The 18,367-nt window shown below is 31.2% G+C and overlaps 1 protein-coding gene across 1 annotated transcript; it reads right to left on the bottom strand.

Annotated features, from left to right (window-relative positions):
* Positions 1 to 1,158: 1,158 nt before the first annotated feature.
* LOC134707674 (zinc finger MYND domain-containing protein 19-like) lies at positions 1,159 to 18,168 on the bottom strand. The gene is made up of 6 exons (XM_063567657.1): positions 17,957 to 18,168; positions 9,660 to 9,826; positions 8,516 to 8,717; positions 6,948 to 7,014; positions 5,757 to 5,853; positions 1,159 to 5,448 (listed from the first exon to the last, which is right to left on the bottom strand). Exons 1-6 carry the CDS (start codon positions 18,005 to 18,007, stop codon positions 5,343 to 5,345), a joined length of 690 nt encoding a protein of 229 aa, XP_063423727.1. The 5' UTR covers positions 18,008 to 18,168; the 3' UTR covers positions 1,159 to 5,342.
* Positions 18,169 to 18,367: the final 199 nt, after the last annotated feature.

Here is an 18,367-nt window from a genome sequence, read left to right as displayed (position 1 = left end):
AATTTTGTCATGAATCCATTTGTGTCCTTTGTTTAATATGCACATAGACCAAGGTGAGCGACACAGGCTCTTTAGAGCCTCTAGTTTATGTATTATTGTCATTTTATTTATTTTCTTTTGTTACATCTTTTGACATCGGACTCGGACTTCTCTTGAACTGAATTTTAATGTGCGTATTGTTATTCTATTACTTTTCTACATTGGCTAGAGGTATAGGGGGAGGGTTGAGATCTCATAAACATGTTTAACCCCGCCGCAATTTTGCGCCTGTCCCAAGTCAGGAGCCTCTGGCCTTTGTTAGTCTTGTATGATTTTAAATTTTAGTTTCTTGTGTATAATTGGGAGTTTAGTATGACGTCCATTATCACTGTACTATTATGCATATTTTAGGGGCCAGCTGAAGGACACCTACGGGTACGGGAATTCTCGCTACATTGAAGACCCATTGGTTGCCTTTGGCTGTTGTCGCTTTGACTTATTCACCATTTCCTTTCTCAATTTTATTACAGACAGACTGACCTTCAAAAGTATTATCTTAATCAAAGGGGTGTTTATCACCAACAAAATATCATACAGATCTTGATCTATTACATTTCCTGTTAACCATAACTTGATTAATAAATAAGGAATAACAATTGAGAAAGTTCAAAGTGCATATCAAATGGTACACAAATACATTGTCTTGGTTTAGTATACCCACATTATAGAATTCAAACACCTTTGTCTACAAATTAAAAAAAAAATCCTACCCAAACAAAATCATGACATTTCAAGATGTAACCTTGAGGTCAGGGATCATGTTTAAGTGTACAACAAATCTACACAGATCATAAGAATATTCTAAAAGACAAACAGTTATTTGTACATAAAATGGGCTGTTAATTTCTTATTTGAATTGTTTTATATTTGTCGTTCAGAGGCCTGTTATAGCTGACTATGGGGTATGGGCTTTGCTCATTGTTGAAAGCTGTAAGGTGACCTATAGTTGTTAATTTCTGTGTCATTTGGTCTCCTGTAGAGTTGTCTCATTGGCGATCATACCACATCTACTTTTTAATATGACTGAAGATAAGTATAAAAAGAATATGAACAACAGTAAAAACAACTTGTCTCCCTTGGATAATCTTCAAAATGCAGGAAATATAAACAAAAGACATATTAATACAAAATTAATTTATTCAAACCATAAGTAAATATGTTAAATAAACGGTTACTATGATTACCAACATAAATAAATAAACAGAATATAACAGTTTTATAAACGTCTGCACCTTCAGTTCAAATGGTAATGAAAGGGTTACAATGATTTAGATTGTTTTGTGTAATCTCCATTTGATTTGTGTAGTGTACAGAAAAAATATATTTAATACATGTAATAATTTTTACCAGGAAAAATGTCACTCATAATTTAAGTATTTACTGCTAAAGTAAATACTAAAAATTAGTTGATACTTTTATTTCAAAATTTTATGAAGTATCGGCTACTGTATTTTGACCTTTTAAAATGACAGTATACACCTTATCATTATTTAATCTTTTCCAGGAAATACACTCACTTAGACGACTTCCTGTGTGTGTCAAGTGTTACAAAAACAAAGGTCGTCACTAATGAGCGAAAGGAGGAAAAAATATAGAAAGTGAAACTTCAAATACTTAAATATTTAATGAACCAATTTTTCAAAGTAATAATACCGTAGGTTTAAACATGTCTCTTTGAAAAGTTTTATGAGAAAAACATAGTTTAAACAGGGTCCCTTATACCTTCAACTGATTCGTGATGTCATGAAAATGTTGTGTAATTTCATATTATGATCAGATAAGGTGTATGAAGTAAAACCTTTTAATTTATTTATTCAATTACAAATTTGTAAGAGTTTATGTGTAAAATTAAAGTCAGGGGCAGATCCAGCAATTTTAAAAAGGTGTTTTCCCAACCAAACATTGACTGTCCAAAAAGGGGTTCCAACTCTTGGAACCCTCCCCTTCAATCTGCCACTTAAAGTTAGCTGGGTTTATAGAAAGTTTATTTGCGTTTATACTTTTCTTTGGTCATAAAATGACTGAATTCAGAAGATCAATTTTGTTAAGGAAAAATTATCAGTACTTTTCAAACTAATGTCTCTGAGCTATCCTGAGTTGTGTCCATATCAATCTTAAAAAAAATAAAAAAATAACATGAACCTACGACAAAAAATACACATTACCTAGTCTAGGTAATGTGTATTTTAGACATGTTTTAGAGAATTTGAACTTAGATTCTTTATTTAGGCTAGATAAAGAATCTAAGTTCAAATTCTCTAAAATATATTGTCACCATTTTGTATATTTGATTGTATATTTTCCATGTATATCTGCTACTATCTATGTAATCATGTATTGGAATGCTATTGTTTGGAATGTCTGTTTATATATTGCACTAGTTTTGTTAATGGCACACTACACATCAAACATATATGGCAGAGTTAGTAAAACACAACAATTATTCATAACTATATATCGGAAAATAATTATCATTAATAGTGTTAAATGCTGATTTTTATATTACAAAATCTTGCTAAGTCAAAATGAAACTTCAGAATAAATTACAGAAGAAAAGTGAGAAATAACTGTATTTTTTTGTAACTTTTGTTCCTTGGAAGTTATTAAGCAGGAAAAAATGTCTGATTACAAGAATCCAAAATGGCTGTTTATTTGAGAACAAAAACAAAACAAATTATCTCCCTTTAAAAAAAAACTATGAATTGGATTTCTATGCATAACTTTTTATTTTTAACAAACAGCCATATCTAAACTTTTTTCTTTTTATATAACCTGAATCTTATGCTGTTCAATTCTTAAACAAATAAAAGAAATAAAATGTCTTCAGGACCGTAGCCAGGAATTTCCGAGGGGGGGGTTCGTTGGACTCACAAACTCAACTTTAACAGTCACAATTCAAACAGAACATTGACTTTAACAGTGCTTATTCGTTTTCAAGGGGGGGGGGGGGCTTCGTCCAAACCACCCGAAACCCCCCTTGCTACGGGTATGGTCTTAAACAAAATCAATTCAATTGCATTATAAAACAAATCCATGCAAATAATATATTTCATTCTTGAAAAATTGCAAAATTAAATGCATGCGTTAATTTCAGAATTTACAATTATAATCTATGGACGAATTAAAGTGATTCAACATAATTAGAATTCTGGGAGAGCACCCTGCCCTTTAGTTGTTTGTAACATAAATCAAAGAAGTAAATATACACAATAGGTATATTTAAAAATGACTTGTCCTAAGTCAGTAAAAACAGAAACAAGAGACAGAAGTATAAAAATCTGACTAGCGTATTAGACATAATGTTATCAAATGGCATGATTAGTTGGCTTTAGTATATATGACTAGTTTACACACAATAAAACACATGCATCATATTAAAGCAACAAAATATAATAAATAAATGAAGTTTGTCTTTGAAAATTTAAATATCCACATATTTCATAAAATTTTAAATATACATTTTGTACATAAAATTTCATAACTTTAAAATTAAATACATATACATATTCCAGACTTCAAGTGATATTTCATAATTATCATGTGGCATGTTTATGCCAATTTAATATCTCATTTAAAATGCATCAAAGACAAACGAAAATAAACAACTGTACGTATATAAAATAAAATAATTAATATTATGTAAATAAACAAAATAAAGTGCAACACCGAAGAGTTAAATCTGTTACTATAACAACATTAAAATTAGATTCTTGTTAAATAAAATGTTAACACACAAACCAGCAACAAAAAAAATATTAAAGCATTTAATTCTTTACGAAGGTGAAATGAACATGATCCAATCATAAATGAAAATGCAAATGATACAATCTTCTTCAAAGAAAATGAAAAGTAATTCAATCTTGATGCAATGAAAATGCAAAGTTATTGTATCATATGCACTAAAAATGCAAAGAAATTGTATCATATGCAATGAAAATTCAAATGAACTAATGTCTTCAATGAAAATATAAAATATTCAATCATCTGCAATGACAATGCAAATATCAAGGAAAAAAGCACCAACATGCAAGAACCTTTATGTTTAAAGACAGCACATGTGACAGTACACTTATTCTGATTAACTCAAACACCACTTTTGTTGGTGCTTTAATAGTGATCAAATCAATCTGAAACAAGATGACTGGAATGACCCTTGCATATAATATAAATTAATATTTACGAGGAAAGAAAGACAAATAACCAATACTTAGTTTTCACACTAAAACATTGTCAATTGAAGTGAATTTTCACCAAATTATCATGTTTGTACTGTATTTGCTATTTCCAAATTCAAAACAAAGAAAACTAATTCTTGTTTACTTTTTAAAGTGCTCAAATTATTTAAGTCACACAAATCAGTATACAAAAGACTCATTTGGCTTACTTCAAATTGGAAAAATTATAGATTTCATTAAAAATAAAGGTATAAAATAATACTCATTTGGTTTCCTTCAACTTTGCATTTTCAACTGATAAATCAAAATTAAGGTCCGCTTTCCTTATGCCATTTGTCATACAGCAATATAAACAATGATTTCAGCTGCAAGGTTCTTGATCATTGCTGCAAAACAATGCATCAACATTTAATACATATATATAAGGATTTCATAATAAGGTCACCTTTTTTCAACAAATTCAAAGAAACCAGAATTGACATCAGTGGCAGATATTAAGCACTATAAAGTATATAGGTTTCCAAAACACTTACAACAAAAACCATTTATTTACTTATTCAATTGAAAGTGGTTCATTTCTATACCATTTGTTGAAACAGCTTTTAATTTAACTTGACAGTAACAAAAGTCTAAATTATACAGATTGAAAGTAACTTTTATTTAGCAGTTTTAACAAGTCCATTTTGATTATAACAACTACAATTTGTTTTAAACAAAATGTGTTAGAAGGACAGAAATACCTTATATGCTGGCGAAATTTAAATGTCCAAGAGCTTTAACTCATTACCTCCATCTAAAGCTAATAATTTACACTTAAAAAATCAAGAACTAGCTAACTTCAGGAAAAAGTGAATAAAGCCCAGCATATCTTTTGGATTTCAGACATTGATTTTGCTGTAGCGACATAGAAACAAAGAATTTAAAAAGCTTTTGAAACAATCAAAACACTTAAACAGAATTTACCACTTTGAAAAAAAAAGTTTATCAAATGAATGTTTTTTGCTGTAAGAGTTTTACACTCATGATTTCAGTGTAACAGCTATAGTGTGAAGCAGTTTCCTGTGGGCAGATAACTCTGGGAAAGTCCACTGATTTTAAACAATGTTATTTTAAAAAGAGGGTCCTGTTTCATCTATCGGGTAAGCTCTCTGTGTCTGAGTCTACAGCTGGTCGTTCAATGCAGTAAGTCTTGTGGACAGGCCAATCTTGTTGTTGACAAATTGTCCCACAATACCTGCAAAGAATTGTAGTCATTTCATAATTTACATAAATAGCTTGCTGATCTTCACAGACATTCCAGTAAAATTTGGTATCATAAGAGAAAATTCTTGAAACTACATAAAAATAGTGATTTATCGATTCTTTTTATGTGTACCAATATCTCAGGTCAAGTGTTGTGCGTTGCTCTCTTATTAATCTACATCTTGTTAGGTTGGTTTTTGTTTGATTTTTTGGTCATAGTGTTGTTTGTTTTATTTTTACCCTAAGAATACATTTATCTTCTTTTGATTTGTGCATCTACTTTTATTTGATATTATTTACCTAACTTGCTGACAACGCCCACATATGCTGAACTGTCTGATATGTTTCTCCATGTTGGTACAAGGGGGATAGTGACATTCATAATAAATACTGTCCTCTGAAAAACAAAAAATGCATTTTGTATACTATTTATCATACTCTTCCTAAAGTCAATGCAAGATGGTTTTTTTTCTGTTACATAAAATTTAGAAAAAAATGAGCTCATGGACAACAAATTTCTTTGAAAAATCTTAATTTCAAAAGATTTTAGAAGACATGACCAGAAGGGTAAATAAAGATGTGACCTAACATAACATATGGTCAGAGCAAATCTGGATGGTCTTTCAAACATCAAACTGTTTCAAAGACATTGTTAAGGGCATACGATACAGTTTTGATCCTGTATTTACAAGTTCATGAAAATTTGCATATAGGCTATTTTTTACCTGATTAAATCAAATATGTAATAAAAAATATACCTTCATGTGCTACTTTTTGCGTAAAATGAGGTCGAAATTTTGTATGTTTGCTCGAAATTCAGATTTGTGGCTGTAATTTCTTTTTCGAAAGAAAGACATAACTTTTTTGTTATAAAAGATAAAAACAAATTGTTTTTTGTTAAATAATCTGTAATTTCTGTATTTTATAAATATCTTTAAAAAATATGCGCTTTTTATTCAGAAATGACTCATATTTATCAAATGTTCATGAATTGAGGAAAAAACATATTTTTTTACTGCATGTTTATCACAATTAAAAAAAATCCTCTATTTACAGTTTTATAAAGTTTGGGTCAAATAATCTCCCTGCAAAATGAAACCAAATGCCGTTTTGAAAAATAGGGGTCCATGAATTCGTTTTCAAATTAAATCAGTTTGAATGATAAAAATCAGTCGAAAAATGCATCCTTTCCAGATATGTCACAGTTTGACGTCGCGAAAATAACAAATTACGTTAGCAACGTCGTTACCTTCCCTGTCACTGTATCGTATGCCCTTAAGGGTACTGTGGATTCATAATTGTTCATTAGATACCAATTTGTATTGGTTTCATGAGTACAGATGAACCACCAATTCTAATGTTTAACGATTACAAATCTTCTACAAACTCAACACAAAAAAATTTCCTTTACCCATAAAATTAAATAACTACAAAAATAATTAAATCCAAAATTTATCTAGTCTAGCTTTTACTTGATTTTATTACACTTACCTTCTAAGTATACATCATGACCATTATTATCATAAAACTTGTGCTTTTGGATTTCTATTGGGTTTTGCTGTAATAAAAGAAACAACTTTATCAAAACATAAAACGTCTTAAAAAATTGGGTTATTTAAACAATTATAAAAAAAACATAAAACTACATCAATAAATTGACATTACAATCACACAACGACGTATTTCAGTGTAAGAGGGTATGTGATTTCATTTGTCAAGGTCTGGAGCATGCTTTGAGCTAATACAAGCATTCATAAGATTTTAAGTTTGTATAATCATGGTGCTGTGTTGGAACGTTTTAAATTTATTTTTTTGGATCAATACATGCAATGCATCCTTTACAAATAATTTTCATGAGGAATTTTATGGTTTTCTATTGAATGCTCAGAAATTAATTTCAATTGTGTTAAATTGTTTTATGTACATGTATGTGTCTAATCCAATTTAGATGCCAGGTCTGAAAGTCTCTTCTCAATACATGTATTTGCTCATTTATGACATTGGGCAAGTAGGACCTGTAGGAACTGTCAAGAGCACATGAGTTTATCATAGGTTTTAGTGTGGCTGTGTAGCTCAATCTTTAGTTGTGTTCTGTGTTTAATGGACTGTTGTTATTCATGTTCATGTGACCATGGTGTTTTCAAATACAACTTTGATCCCTTCATTCCCCTATATATTTTCCTTCATTTTCTTGTGAAATAACGGTATTTTATCATGTTTATGATCTTATTTACAGTTAGTATTTTGAGATCATTTATTAATTAAATATTGTCAATGCAAATTCAATTGGTTGAGCTTGTTATACAAATAAGGTTAGATTGACTTCTCTAATTTTTGTGCTATTTTCACATTTCATGACTGGTGTGAGAAAAATATTTTCTCCTCACTAGTGAAAGTTTTGTTCTCGGCAAATGATTAGTTGAAATTTAATTATGACGTCTAAATGTTTTGTTTTCTTCTGCATTTCCCTGTTGATGTCATGAAAAAAGGCGACAATGCCTGATGAAGTCGCATATAAAGAACCCAAGTTTCTGGAATTATTTGAAAAAGAAGGATAACAAGAATGTGTCCATAGTACACAGATGCCCCACTCGCACTATCATTTTACATGTTCACTGGACCGTGAAATTGGGGTCAATACTTTAAAATTGGCATTAAAATTAGAAAGATCAAATCATAGGGAACATGTGTACTAAGTTTCAAGTTGATTGGACTTCAACTTCATCAAAAACTACCTCGACCAAAAACTTTAACCTGAAGCGGGACGAATGAACGGACGAATGGAGGCACAGACCAGAAAACATAATGCCCCTCTACTATCGTAGGTGGGGCATAAAAATCATTAAAGAAACAGATTCCGACCCTATAACTCGTGTATTACGATATTTCTCCACTCTTGACAGTTAATTTTCAGTTATTTAAAGAGCTCAGCAAGCCTCGTGCTTTAAATAATAAAATTTAACTGTCTCGAGTGGAGAAATATCGTAATACACATGTTGTAGTGTAGGAATCTATATTTCTCCAGTGCAGCAGTAGTGACAGATAACACTAATACATACACATTGTAATGGAGCTATATGTAACTGCTGTACAGCTAACCAGTACAGACTCTGTTCTCTAGATTTTGTAGATGGCTCTTCAACCATATCCACAGGAAAATCTTCAGGGATGAGGGCAAGGTTATCTAACCTGTTGTCAACGGTAATACCATTCAAATGAACAACTTTGAATCCTGGAGCAATACCTCCTCGATATTTCTCCCTGCAAGAATAAAAGACATTTATATTGTTGGTTTATACAGTGTTGTGTAAATTAATAATATTTTTGTAGAAAACAAAATCTAGTGATAATATTTCAAATTCAAGACCATAAGTAAAACCACTAGTACTAGTAAATGCATCCTGTACAAAACTGTCTAGTGTTGAGTGATTCACTATGAAACAGGATTTTGCTGGTGGTAAGAGATGATCATGCTATCAGTGGCATATCCAGACATTTACATAAGTTAGGGCCAACTGACTGCCTAAGAGGGGGGGGGGGGGGGGGGGGGGTGACCTGGGGGTGACCTGGGCTCGCTCTTAATTTGCCTCTGACTTTGACTTTCATCAGCATCATATTTATATGAATCACTACAATCACCTCAATCACCAATTTTGTAGTAAATAATCAATGTCAATAGTGTATTTTTACCAGGTGTCAACTGTTTCAAGTCCAGGAACCACTCAAACGAATTGAATGCTAATGTTCATTCTGGTTACTTTTCTTGTTGGATTTCGTTCTAATTGAAATAAACCATTTATTCTGAAGGCTGTATGATAACCTACTGATGTTCAACTTCTTTGACATTGTCAATGGTGCAGAATTGTCTCATTGGCAATCATACCATATGTTCGTATTTCTATATACATGTACATGTATGTATAATCTTTATTTGCTGATCTCTTGTTATTTTGTAGCTGACAGTAGTAATGTTAACAAATTGACACTTTTGAAAGTGGGCGTACCTAGTTGTTTCATATCATATTTCTCTTTAACAGTTTTGTAATCAAGTTTTACCCAATAGCATACAAGTAAATACAAGAAATAATGCAATCACCAATCAAACCTTTTATTTTGAACCTGTTTAATGTTCTTAGCATGAAGAAAGTATTAACTGTCGACTTAAAACTTCCTTGAAGAGATAACGTTCGACATTTATCTTACCATAACATATTATGAAGTGACTGCATCGAGGACTTTCCTTTTAACAGGTCGTATGCATAGGCATATATCTTGGCGCCGTTACCATCTCGATCCATATCCACGTGGGCTTGAAAGCCATATCGTCTAATTAAGGACACATCCTGTTCGTCTAAAAGGGAATATTTTATCTGTAATGAAAAACATACATTTATCAATGTTTATAAACACACATAAATTTATTTTCCCTTTCAGTCATGAGTTTTCCCGCCTTTAATCCTGTAAAAATAATTGGGTCATTTAGATAGTTGTCAGGCATATGATGGTGAATCTTGACTTTGAAATAAAAACTTTTTAATCAAATTGTTTCTTTCACTGTTTTCCCTTTTACACATGATGAATTCTTTATGAAGTATGAACAAGGAACTCTTTGAGTTGAACATGAATAAAGTATCCAAGGAGACTGAGCACATATATACATGTAGCATATACATGTACTGATACACACACCTATAGTTTTGTACAACATCAGGAGTTGAATATCGGGTATGTGAAGATACTCATGAGGGGAAATCAGATCAAATTTGAAGGAAAAATTCTTGCCAAAAAGCGCTGCAAAATTGTAAAAGAGAAAATTAAGTTACGGTATCATGAGAACTCTTCCATCCCACAAACAGATAGTCTTAGCACTCTCAGTCATGTCAGTAAAAAGGGAGCTTTAAAACATTCAAATCAGAATAATATTAATCAGGAAAAAAAAAAAGTTGAAAAAAACAAATATTACAATTATTTTCTTATGATAAGAAAATAATTGTAATAATTGTTTTTTTCTTATGATAAGAAAATAATTGTAATAATTGTTTTTTTCAACTAAGTTATCCAGAATAAGCTAAGGATGAAATGTTAATGAAGACTGCAGCTTCCTGTATAATTTTTTAGTTGTAATGATTTGAATGTCATTCCATTTAAATTTGTGGTACCATTTCAGAGTTACACCAATCTTGCAATTTTTTATGTATATGAAAATCACTCTTAATATTTATTTATTTCAATGACCAAGGAAGTAAACAATTTCTTTTTTTCCTAACTTTCTCATGTGATTCTATAAATAATGTTCCAAATTAAGAAATGTAAATTCATCAATTAAAATACATTTCTAACCTAAGTACCTACATTATATATACGATTCACTTATTTTATATCAACATTCAACTATAATATCTATACATATAAATGTGTTCTAAAATACAAGATAACATGCATGTTAAAGTGATTACCAGACATTAGATAATATTATCTGACCATGATATTTGTAAAGTTTTGATCAATACAATTCCAAGATAACAACTGATAAAAATTATCTTTCATGACTAAGTTTATAAAACACACCCTTACAATAATCTATCTAGATCAGGTCTGCCTATTAAAATACTGAAATCAATATAAAATCTCTCCAATGAAATACAAATCAGTCAATATTGATATTATAAGGGGAGATAACCAAGAGTCAATAACTTATTGGTACTTTTGAAGTGGACAGTCATGAAGTGGCAGATTTAATCTCTTTGCATGATGTTTGAATGGGGGAATAGTGGTGGATCAAATTATCTTCCTCCAATATCTCTTCTATTAAAATTTTTCATTAAGTAATTTATTTTCCTTGGTATTTATATTTCTCCAGTACATATAACTTGTTCCCCAAATATATACATTTTTTGTCTTTTGTTTTGTCTTTTGGAGTCCTTTTTAAAAATTTATTTCTAGTTTCTTGTAATTTATAAATAAGAAGAAGCCACTCTACTCTACAAGTAAGATCTAATCATAAGTGTAGATTAGCTGAATTGCTGAATTGCTGAACATTTTATTCAATGAATATGTGAAGCAGTCAGAAAAATTCTTTGACATCTTCTCCATTTATTTCTGAATGTTTCAATCTGTGATCATTTTGGATTCCTTTAATGTTACAAACTAGACCTAAATCCATAGGAGAATCCAGGGGGGCCCTGTTCCCCCCCTTTTTGTGGGAAAAATTTGGTTGATTATATAGGGAATAATTGAAGCATGACTGGAGCGTGCCCCCTCTTAGGTCAGTCAGAGGGCCCCCCCCCCTCTTAGGATCTGGATCCGCCACTGAAATCCAACAACAATCTTACTACAATGTACATGTACTTTAGACTTTTTATGTGTTCTAATCACTTGAAGCCTTTGGCTGTCAGAAACCCATTGGAGTCTGGTGCTATAACCATTTGGAAACCATGGCAGAGACCAATTTGAGGCTTTGGCTTGGACCCATTGGAGGCTTTGGCTAAGATCATTTGGGTATTTTGGCTGGCATCCAATGTAAGCTAATGGGTGGAACAATTAGTAGCTTTGGCTAAGACCCATTGGGAGGATTGGACTCCTTGCAGCTTAAACTCTTTTCCCTCTTGGGGTTAGGTAAAATTGCTTTTTTAAATTTTTTTTTTAATTATGTACATACATTCAACTCATATATGTTCAAGTCATTTATATGAAAGTAAAATTAAAAGTTAGGAAAAAATTGTAAATTTTTGTAATTTTTTGTAATTTTTTTTGTATTTTTTTGTAATATACATGTATAGTTAAACTAAATGAATGAAATGTAAGAAAATGTATGTTCTAAAGGGCAATAAATAATTCACAATGTCCAAAAGCATGATTACTGAATGCTTGTTAAGAATGTTCCTGTTTTTGTTGTTACAAATGAAAGTTATTTTGGTATAATGGCCTTTCAATGTACAGACTAAAAATAACTTCTGTTAGCAATGTCTTGAATGTTGTTCTTATATTTTTCTATGAAGATCTTTATATTGATTAATGATTATAATAGTTAGCTGGTAAACATGTACATGTACAGAGACAAGAAAGTTTGTAAACATGTGTGAAGCAAGCATTTCCATACTTTCAAATGGTTTCTTTTAGAGGGTAATATTTTTCTTTTTCTAGGGCAAAGGATATAAATTTTGCCCCTAATTCCAAGCCCAATCAAATTTATGCAAGGGTATATTCCATTCACAATTTTACTTATCATAAATTCATATTAGCAAAAAGGTTATCAAAACCATTTTCCAAGGATGGAAAAAGAGGGGGGTTCCAACCATTTGTTCCCATTCATAATGCAATGATCATTACAAAAAAGGAAAAAGGGAGGGTTCCAAACACAGGACCCCCCCCCCCCCCCCCCTGAATACATCACTGTATCCTTTTAATCGATAATTAAAACTATAAAAAGTGTCAATGTCATAAAAAATACACTATTTTGTTGTTATATGTTACTATTGATTTAACAAATCTTGACTAATAAAGTAAACAAACATACATATTAGGTACAAAGCAACACAAACATTTACATACAAAGTGAAACATGTTCTTTTTTCATAAAATTGACATCATTTATCGTAACTATTTTTATCTGTAATGTATTACCTATCAGGTTCTTATCAAATTTACCAAAACAGGCTAGGACCAGATCTAAATTGGTTTTCTAAATTTGAATTTGCTGGCAGTCACTCAGAAATCACTAAGGAATTTTTCCTATCAATAATTTTAAGTTTATCATTTAACTTCATCGATAATTTGAAACTCACTTTAACTAGGGTAAAGAAAGCAAACAAGTGAAGTATTTAAACTTTCTTTGTCCTTTCTTGAACAATTGCTTGATCATATATTATACTTGTTAAAATAACGGACAAAATGAAAATTTAAAACTATAACAACACCATATATAATCGACAAAGAGATGTGTCTATCTTTGTGAACCCTACCAATGTTGTAAGCATATTTTACTAGCGTTAATTATGATAATATACAAAATAAGTTACATCCTTAAAACTTTACAACATTTTAAAGCTTGCAACGATCATGACATAAAATTGAGAACGGAAATGGGGAATTTGTCAAAGAGACAACAACCCGACCATAGAAAAAACAACAGCAGAAGGTCACCAACAGGTCTTCAATGTAGCGAGAAATTCTCGCACCACATTTCAAGAACAGGGACATAACATATATTTTAAAATGAGTACTGCAATTAATCCCGTGTAAAAATAAGAATGCTAATCTGAATTCATAGAGCCAACTTTTCAATAAAAAATTTAACCAAAAACTAAATGTACATGTATTCCTCACTGATTGTTGAAACAAAGTGAGGATTATATATACATGTATGTAAGGTAAAAGGTTAAGACAGAAATATCTCCCTATAAATATCAATTTGAAAACAGTAACTTCAACTGGAAGAAAAAATGTTGTAACTTTGATATTATCCTAGTACAATTCTTTTAGGAATTAATTGTCAATTGTTCTTTGAATTTGGTATACAAATTGACCAATTATATCAATTTATTGGTTATAATAGAGCATTTACAAAGTCATCAGAATCAATTACAAGATGATTATACTTGGCAATTTAATATGTCTTGAATATTAACAAAATATGATGAAAGGTGAAATGGTGATTTTTTCAGGCAAAATTACCCATTTTTTGTCTTATATTTTTTTGTTCTAAAATGTCATAATTTGCTATGTTACATTTGCATTTAAAAGCATGCAAAATTAAACATTCAAGACAAGAAGTTGTTTTTCATGGATTGTAAAAAAATCAGCTTTATATTCAGTGGGAGATCAAGAAGTTTTCATAAGGGGACACGGTCGGCCCACTCCACCATCATGTTTCAGTAATTCCCTAAATAATCAACCAAATATTTCCCACAAAAGTGAGAGGCAGCGAGGCCCCCTGTAAACCTTATAAATTCCGCCTCTAATATTATTTCCTGCAAAGACTCTCCTTAAAAACCCTCATCTGCATTAATGTCACCTGCAATCTTATCTAAGGATTAGCCAGTAATTATAAGCTTTACTAAATTTTAATAAGGATGCTTATTAAAGCTTAGTTTGATCATAGATCTAGACAATGTCTATTTATTAATGATAGTCCAAACAATGGAAAGAGGATTATGGTAATAAGTATCATAAGATTAAAGGATCTTCCTACAAATTAGTTGGGAAAATTCAATTCAAGTTAATTTCAATTCTAGATAATTAATGAATGTGAAACACAGATGGTGCCTTGCTTGCAAAACCTCATCAAAGGACATAATCTCGTTTGAATTGTTTTACATTGTCTTATCGGGGCCTTTTATAGCTGACTACGCGGTAGGGGCTTTGCTCATTGTTGAAGGCCTTATGGTGACCTATAGTTGTTAATGTCTGTGTCATTTAGGTCTTTTGTGGATAGTTGTCTCATTGGCAATCGTATCACATCTTCTTTTTTTTATATTTAAAATTGAGAATGAAAATGGGGAATGTGTCAAAGAGACAACAACCCGACCAAATAAGAAAACAACAGCAGAAGGTCACCAACAGGTCTTCAATGTAGCGAGGAATTCCCACACCCGGAGGCGTCCTTCAGCTGGCCCCTAAACAAAAATATACTAATTCAGTGATAATGAACGCCATACTAATTTCCAAATTGTACACAAGAAACTAAAATTAAAATAATACAAGACTAACAAAGGCCAGAGGCTCCTGACTTGGGACAGGCGCAAAAATGCGGCGGGGTTAAACATGTTTGTGAGATCCCAACCCTCCCCTATACCTCCAACCAATGTAGAAAAGTAAACGTACAATCAAATTAATGCAAGGGTATATTCAAAGACCTTATCATAAATTCATAATAGCAAAAAAGTTATCAAAACCATTTTGAAAAGGGTTTCCCTTCCCAGAATGAAAAGGGGGGCAACCATTTGTTGCCATTCCTAATGCAATGATCATTACAAAAAAGGCATCTTTATCAATAATAAACTGTTGTGACTGTATCTTAAAAATACGGAGGCTTCATTTTAGTATGACCATAGAAAATGTCGACTATTTATCAGTGACTGTCACAGTACTATGAAAAGAGGATTATGAGTATGTCAAGTTTGAATGTTAAAGGTCAGGAATAAAAATATTCCTATACTAGTAGTCATTCAAAAAATCATTTATCTTTGTTCAAAAGACATCTAAATCTAGGAAAATCCTGTACATGTCAAATCTTTTATATTTTCCTGGCATGAATTTTTACATGGCTGAATCTCCATTGTTAATGATACATTTTTGTTTCTTAGAAAGAAGATAATTGAGGGTCTGAATACTCATCATCATAGGGGGTTCTTTATTTCAGGGGGGGGGGGGGGGGGGGCAAAACATTTTCTTTATTCATTGGCAGATCCAGGGGGTCTGGGGGTTGGAACCCCCCTTTTTCTGGCTGATCATTGCATTTGAATGGGGACATATAGTTGGAACCCCCCCCCCCCCCCTTTGTCCTGGGTTGGTACCCCCCCCCCCCGTTTTTAAAATGGCTGGATACGCCACTGCTATTCTATGTGTTTCAGCACCTCATTATTCTCTATTTTTTATTCTAAGGAACATTTTTCTCTCTTTATTTAATTTTTTACCATTATTCTCATTTTCTGTAAACCCCCAACCACATCCTCACAACTACATCAATTGTTTTGCAATTATCAGGATAATGGACCATTTTATAAAGTAGTCAAAGCCAATGCAACTACACACAATATTCATCAATGATTATATGAAGTTAAACAGCTATTTATTTTAGGTAAAGAAAATAATTGTCTATAAAATGAAAAAGGTTAGAAACTGTAAATTTCAGATTCCTACTTCTTTCATGCACAAGATTTCAGAAAAGTAAATGACATTAATTCTATCAATTAAGTACTTAAAAAAACACTCATCAATATAATATTCTCTCAAAATTTATATAATTTTTAGAATTTGACTTTGCTATATCAAATTATATTGCTTTCTGACAAATAAATAAACATTTACTTTACAACTTAATGTATGTTTGTAAATTAACAATGTCCTGGTTCATAATGGCTTTATATTACCATGATAACATTATTAATGTAATTGACAGTTATACATGTACACCAACCAGAGGTGTAACCAACATATGTTTACCTGTGACAGATGTTCATTTCTACTATTGCTAATTGATTGCTGAGGGGAAGAAACAGACATTATTGACCTAATAACAGCAGCTGACTGGTATATCAAAAAGTCTTTGTGTCAGTAAATTTTTAAATAATTGATTAAATTTACAATTTTCAAAGATCAATGTATCAATTCAAAATTAGAATGTCAATTTAATTTTACACATTTTAATAAATTCTTTATGTAAAAATTAAGAAGATGTGGTAATTGATTGCCAATGAGACCAACTCTCCATATAAAAGACCAATTGACGTTGAAGGTTCATATATTTGTACATGTATCACATCTTAATTTTCAGATTGTGAAACAATGACATATTAAAGTATTAAAATTTGATAATGCATATTTCATTGGACTTGAAGCATGTTCAGCATGCATTAACACTTCTATTGACATAATTTAACAAAGAGAATAAGAGAAAAATAGGTCTAACACATAAAGAAAAGAGAAAAATAGGTCTAACACATAAAGAATAGAGAAAAATAGGTCTAACACATAAAGAATAGAAAAAAATAGGTCTAACACATAAAGAATAGAGAACAATGGGGTGCTAAAAATATTAAAAAAATGAGAAGACAAAACATATAAAGGATATTTTAGAAATTACAAAATGGAAATTCAAAAAAAAAGAAGATATTCAAAAATATATCAAGACCTTCTCACCACAGGCACTTGTCTCTTCATATATACTTCAGGTACAATGTATATATATTTATACATTGTATAGGTATTTTTTCAGAGTCGGAGATATGTTTCTGTGGTTCTGAGAACAATAAAACTAATATATTTCTGAATATTCAGTATGATTGGGGACCTTAAAAATATTCAACAAAGAAGTTACATATTTTGGTTCCTACTTTTCTCTAAAGATACTGGGTCAGCCAGTTAATTATTTTAGTCCTATTACTCCTATTAAGTATATAGGTGAATAATTCGTCTTGAAAGGCTGTTTTAATGTTCATTGGCTTCCTACATCGACCAAAAATTTCCTTTTAAAAGATTAAACTGTACAGTTTCACAGCACAATCGTGTACAAGATATTAAATATAGAATTTATAGATCATACCTGCGTGTAAAAAAGGGGGAGGTGTCGCAAGAGGTCATGAAATAAGAAAACAGTAAGTACATTTCATTGTAGTTCTGTACTTGCAGTATACATGGTATATGACAACATTTGACAATTCATTAATTGTGCATTTTTTTTATTTATTCAACGTGTTCCTTAAGCAAATATTGTTTACTATGTCAACAAAGCGCCATGTTTCATTCATGTTCCGGTGAACGGAACTGGGAGCATCACTTACTTTTCCTGCCGCTTTTCCTAACCGGATAACTCCTAATTTAAATCCTGCCATGTGTGAGTCTTCAAATTCTGTATATCACTTAGTAATAGGATGAATACTTGTCCCTTAATTTGGCATATTGGACGAATATTAACAATATCCTGGCACACTTTTCATTTCTTCTATTGTTATCGGTTTTTCATACCACGTGGGAAAATAGCGGTCGATTAACCAATGGAAGTTACGTTTCTATCAGCTTTCTTGAAAGTTCAAAGGTTATGTTTACATTTAACACGTGTTCATAAGCACATGGGAAGCCGGCCAGTTTAACATTGGTTTTGCAAATCCCTGTGTCTCGCCTTTGATTGTCGCTGTCAGTGTAAAAAAGTGTTAAGTTAATTGTAGACATGAATAAGTAAAATAAAGAATTAA

This window comes from Mytilus trossulus, chromosome 2, assembly GCF_036588685.1.
Source record: "Mytilus trossulus isolate FHL-02 chromosome 2, PNRI_Mtr1.1.1.hap1, whole genome shotgun sequence".
NCBI classification, from domain to species: Eukaryota; Metazoa; Mollusca; class Bivalvia; order Mytilida; family Mytilidae; genus Mytilus; species Mytilus trossulus.
Note: the sequence above shows the minus strand (reverse complement) of the source record. Positions and strands in the feature narration are given on the sequence as shown.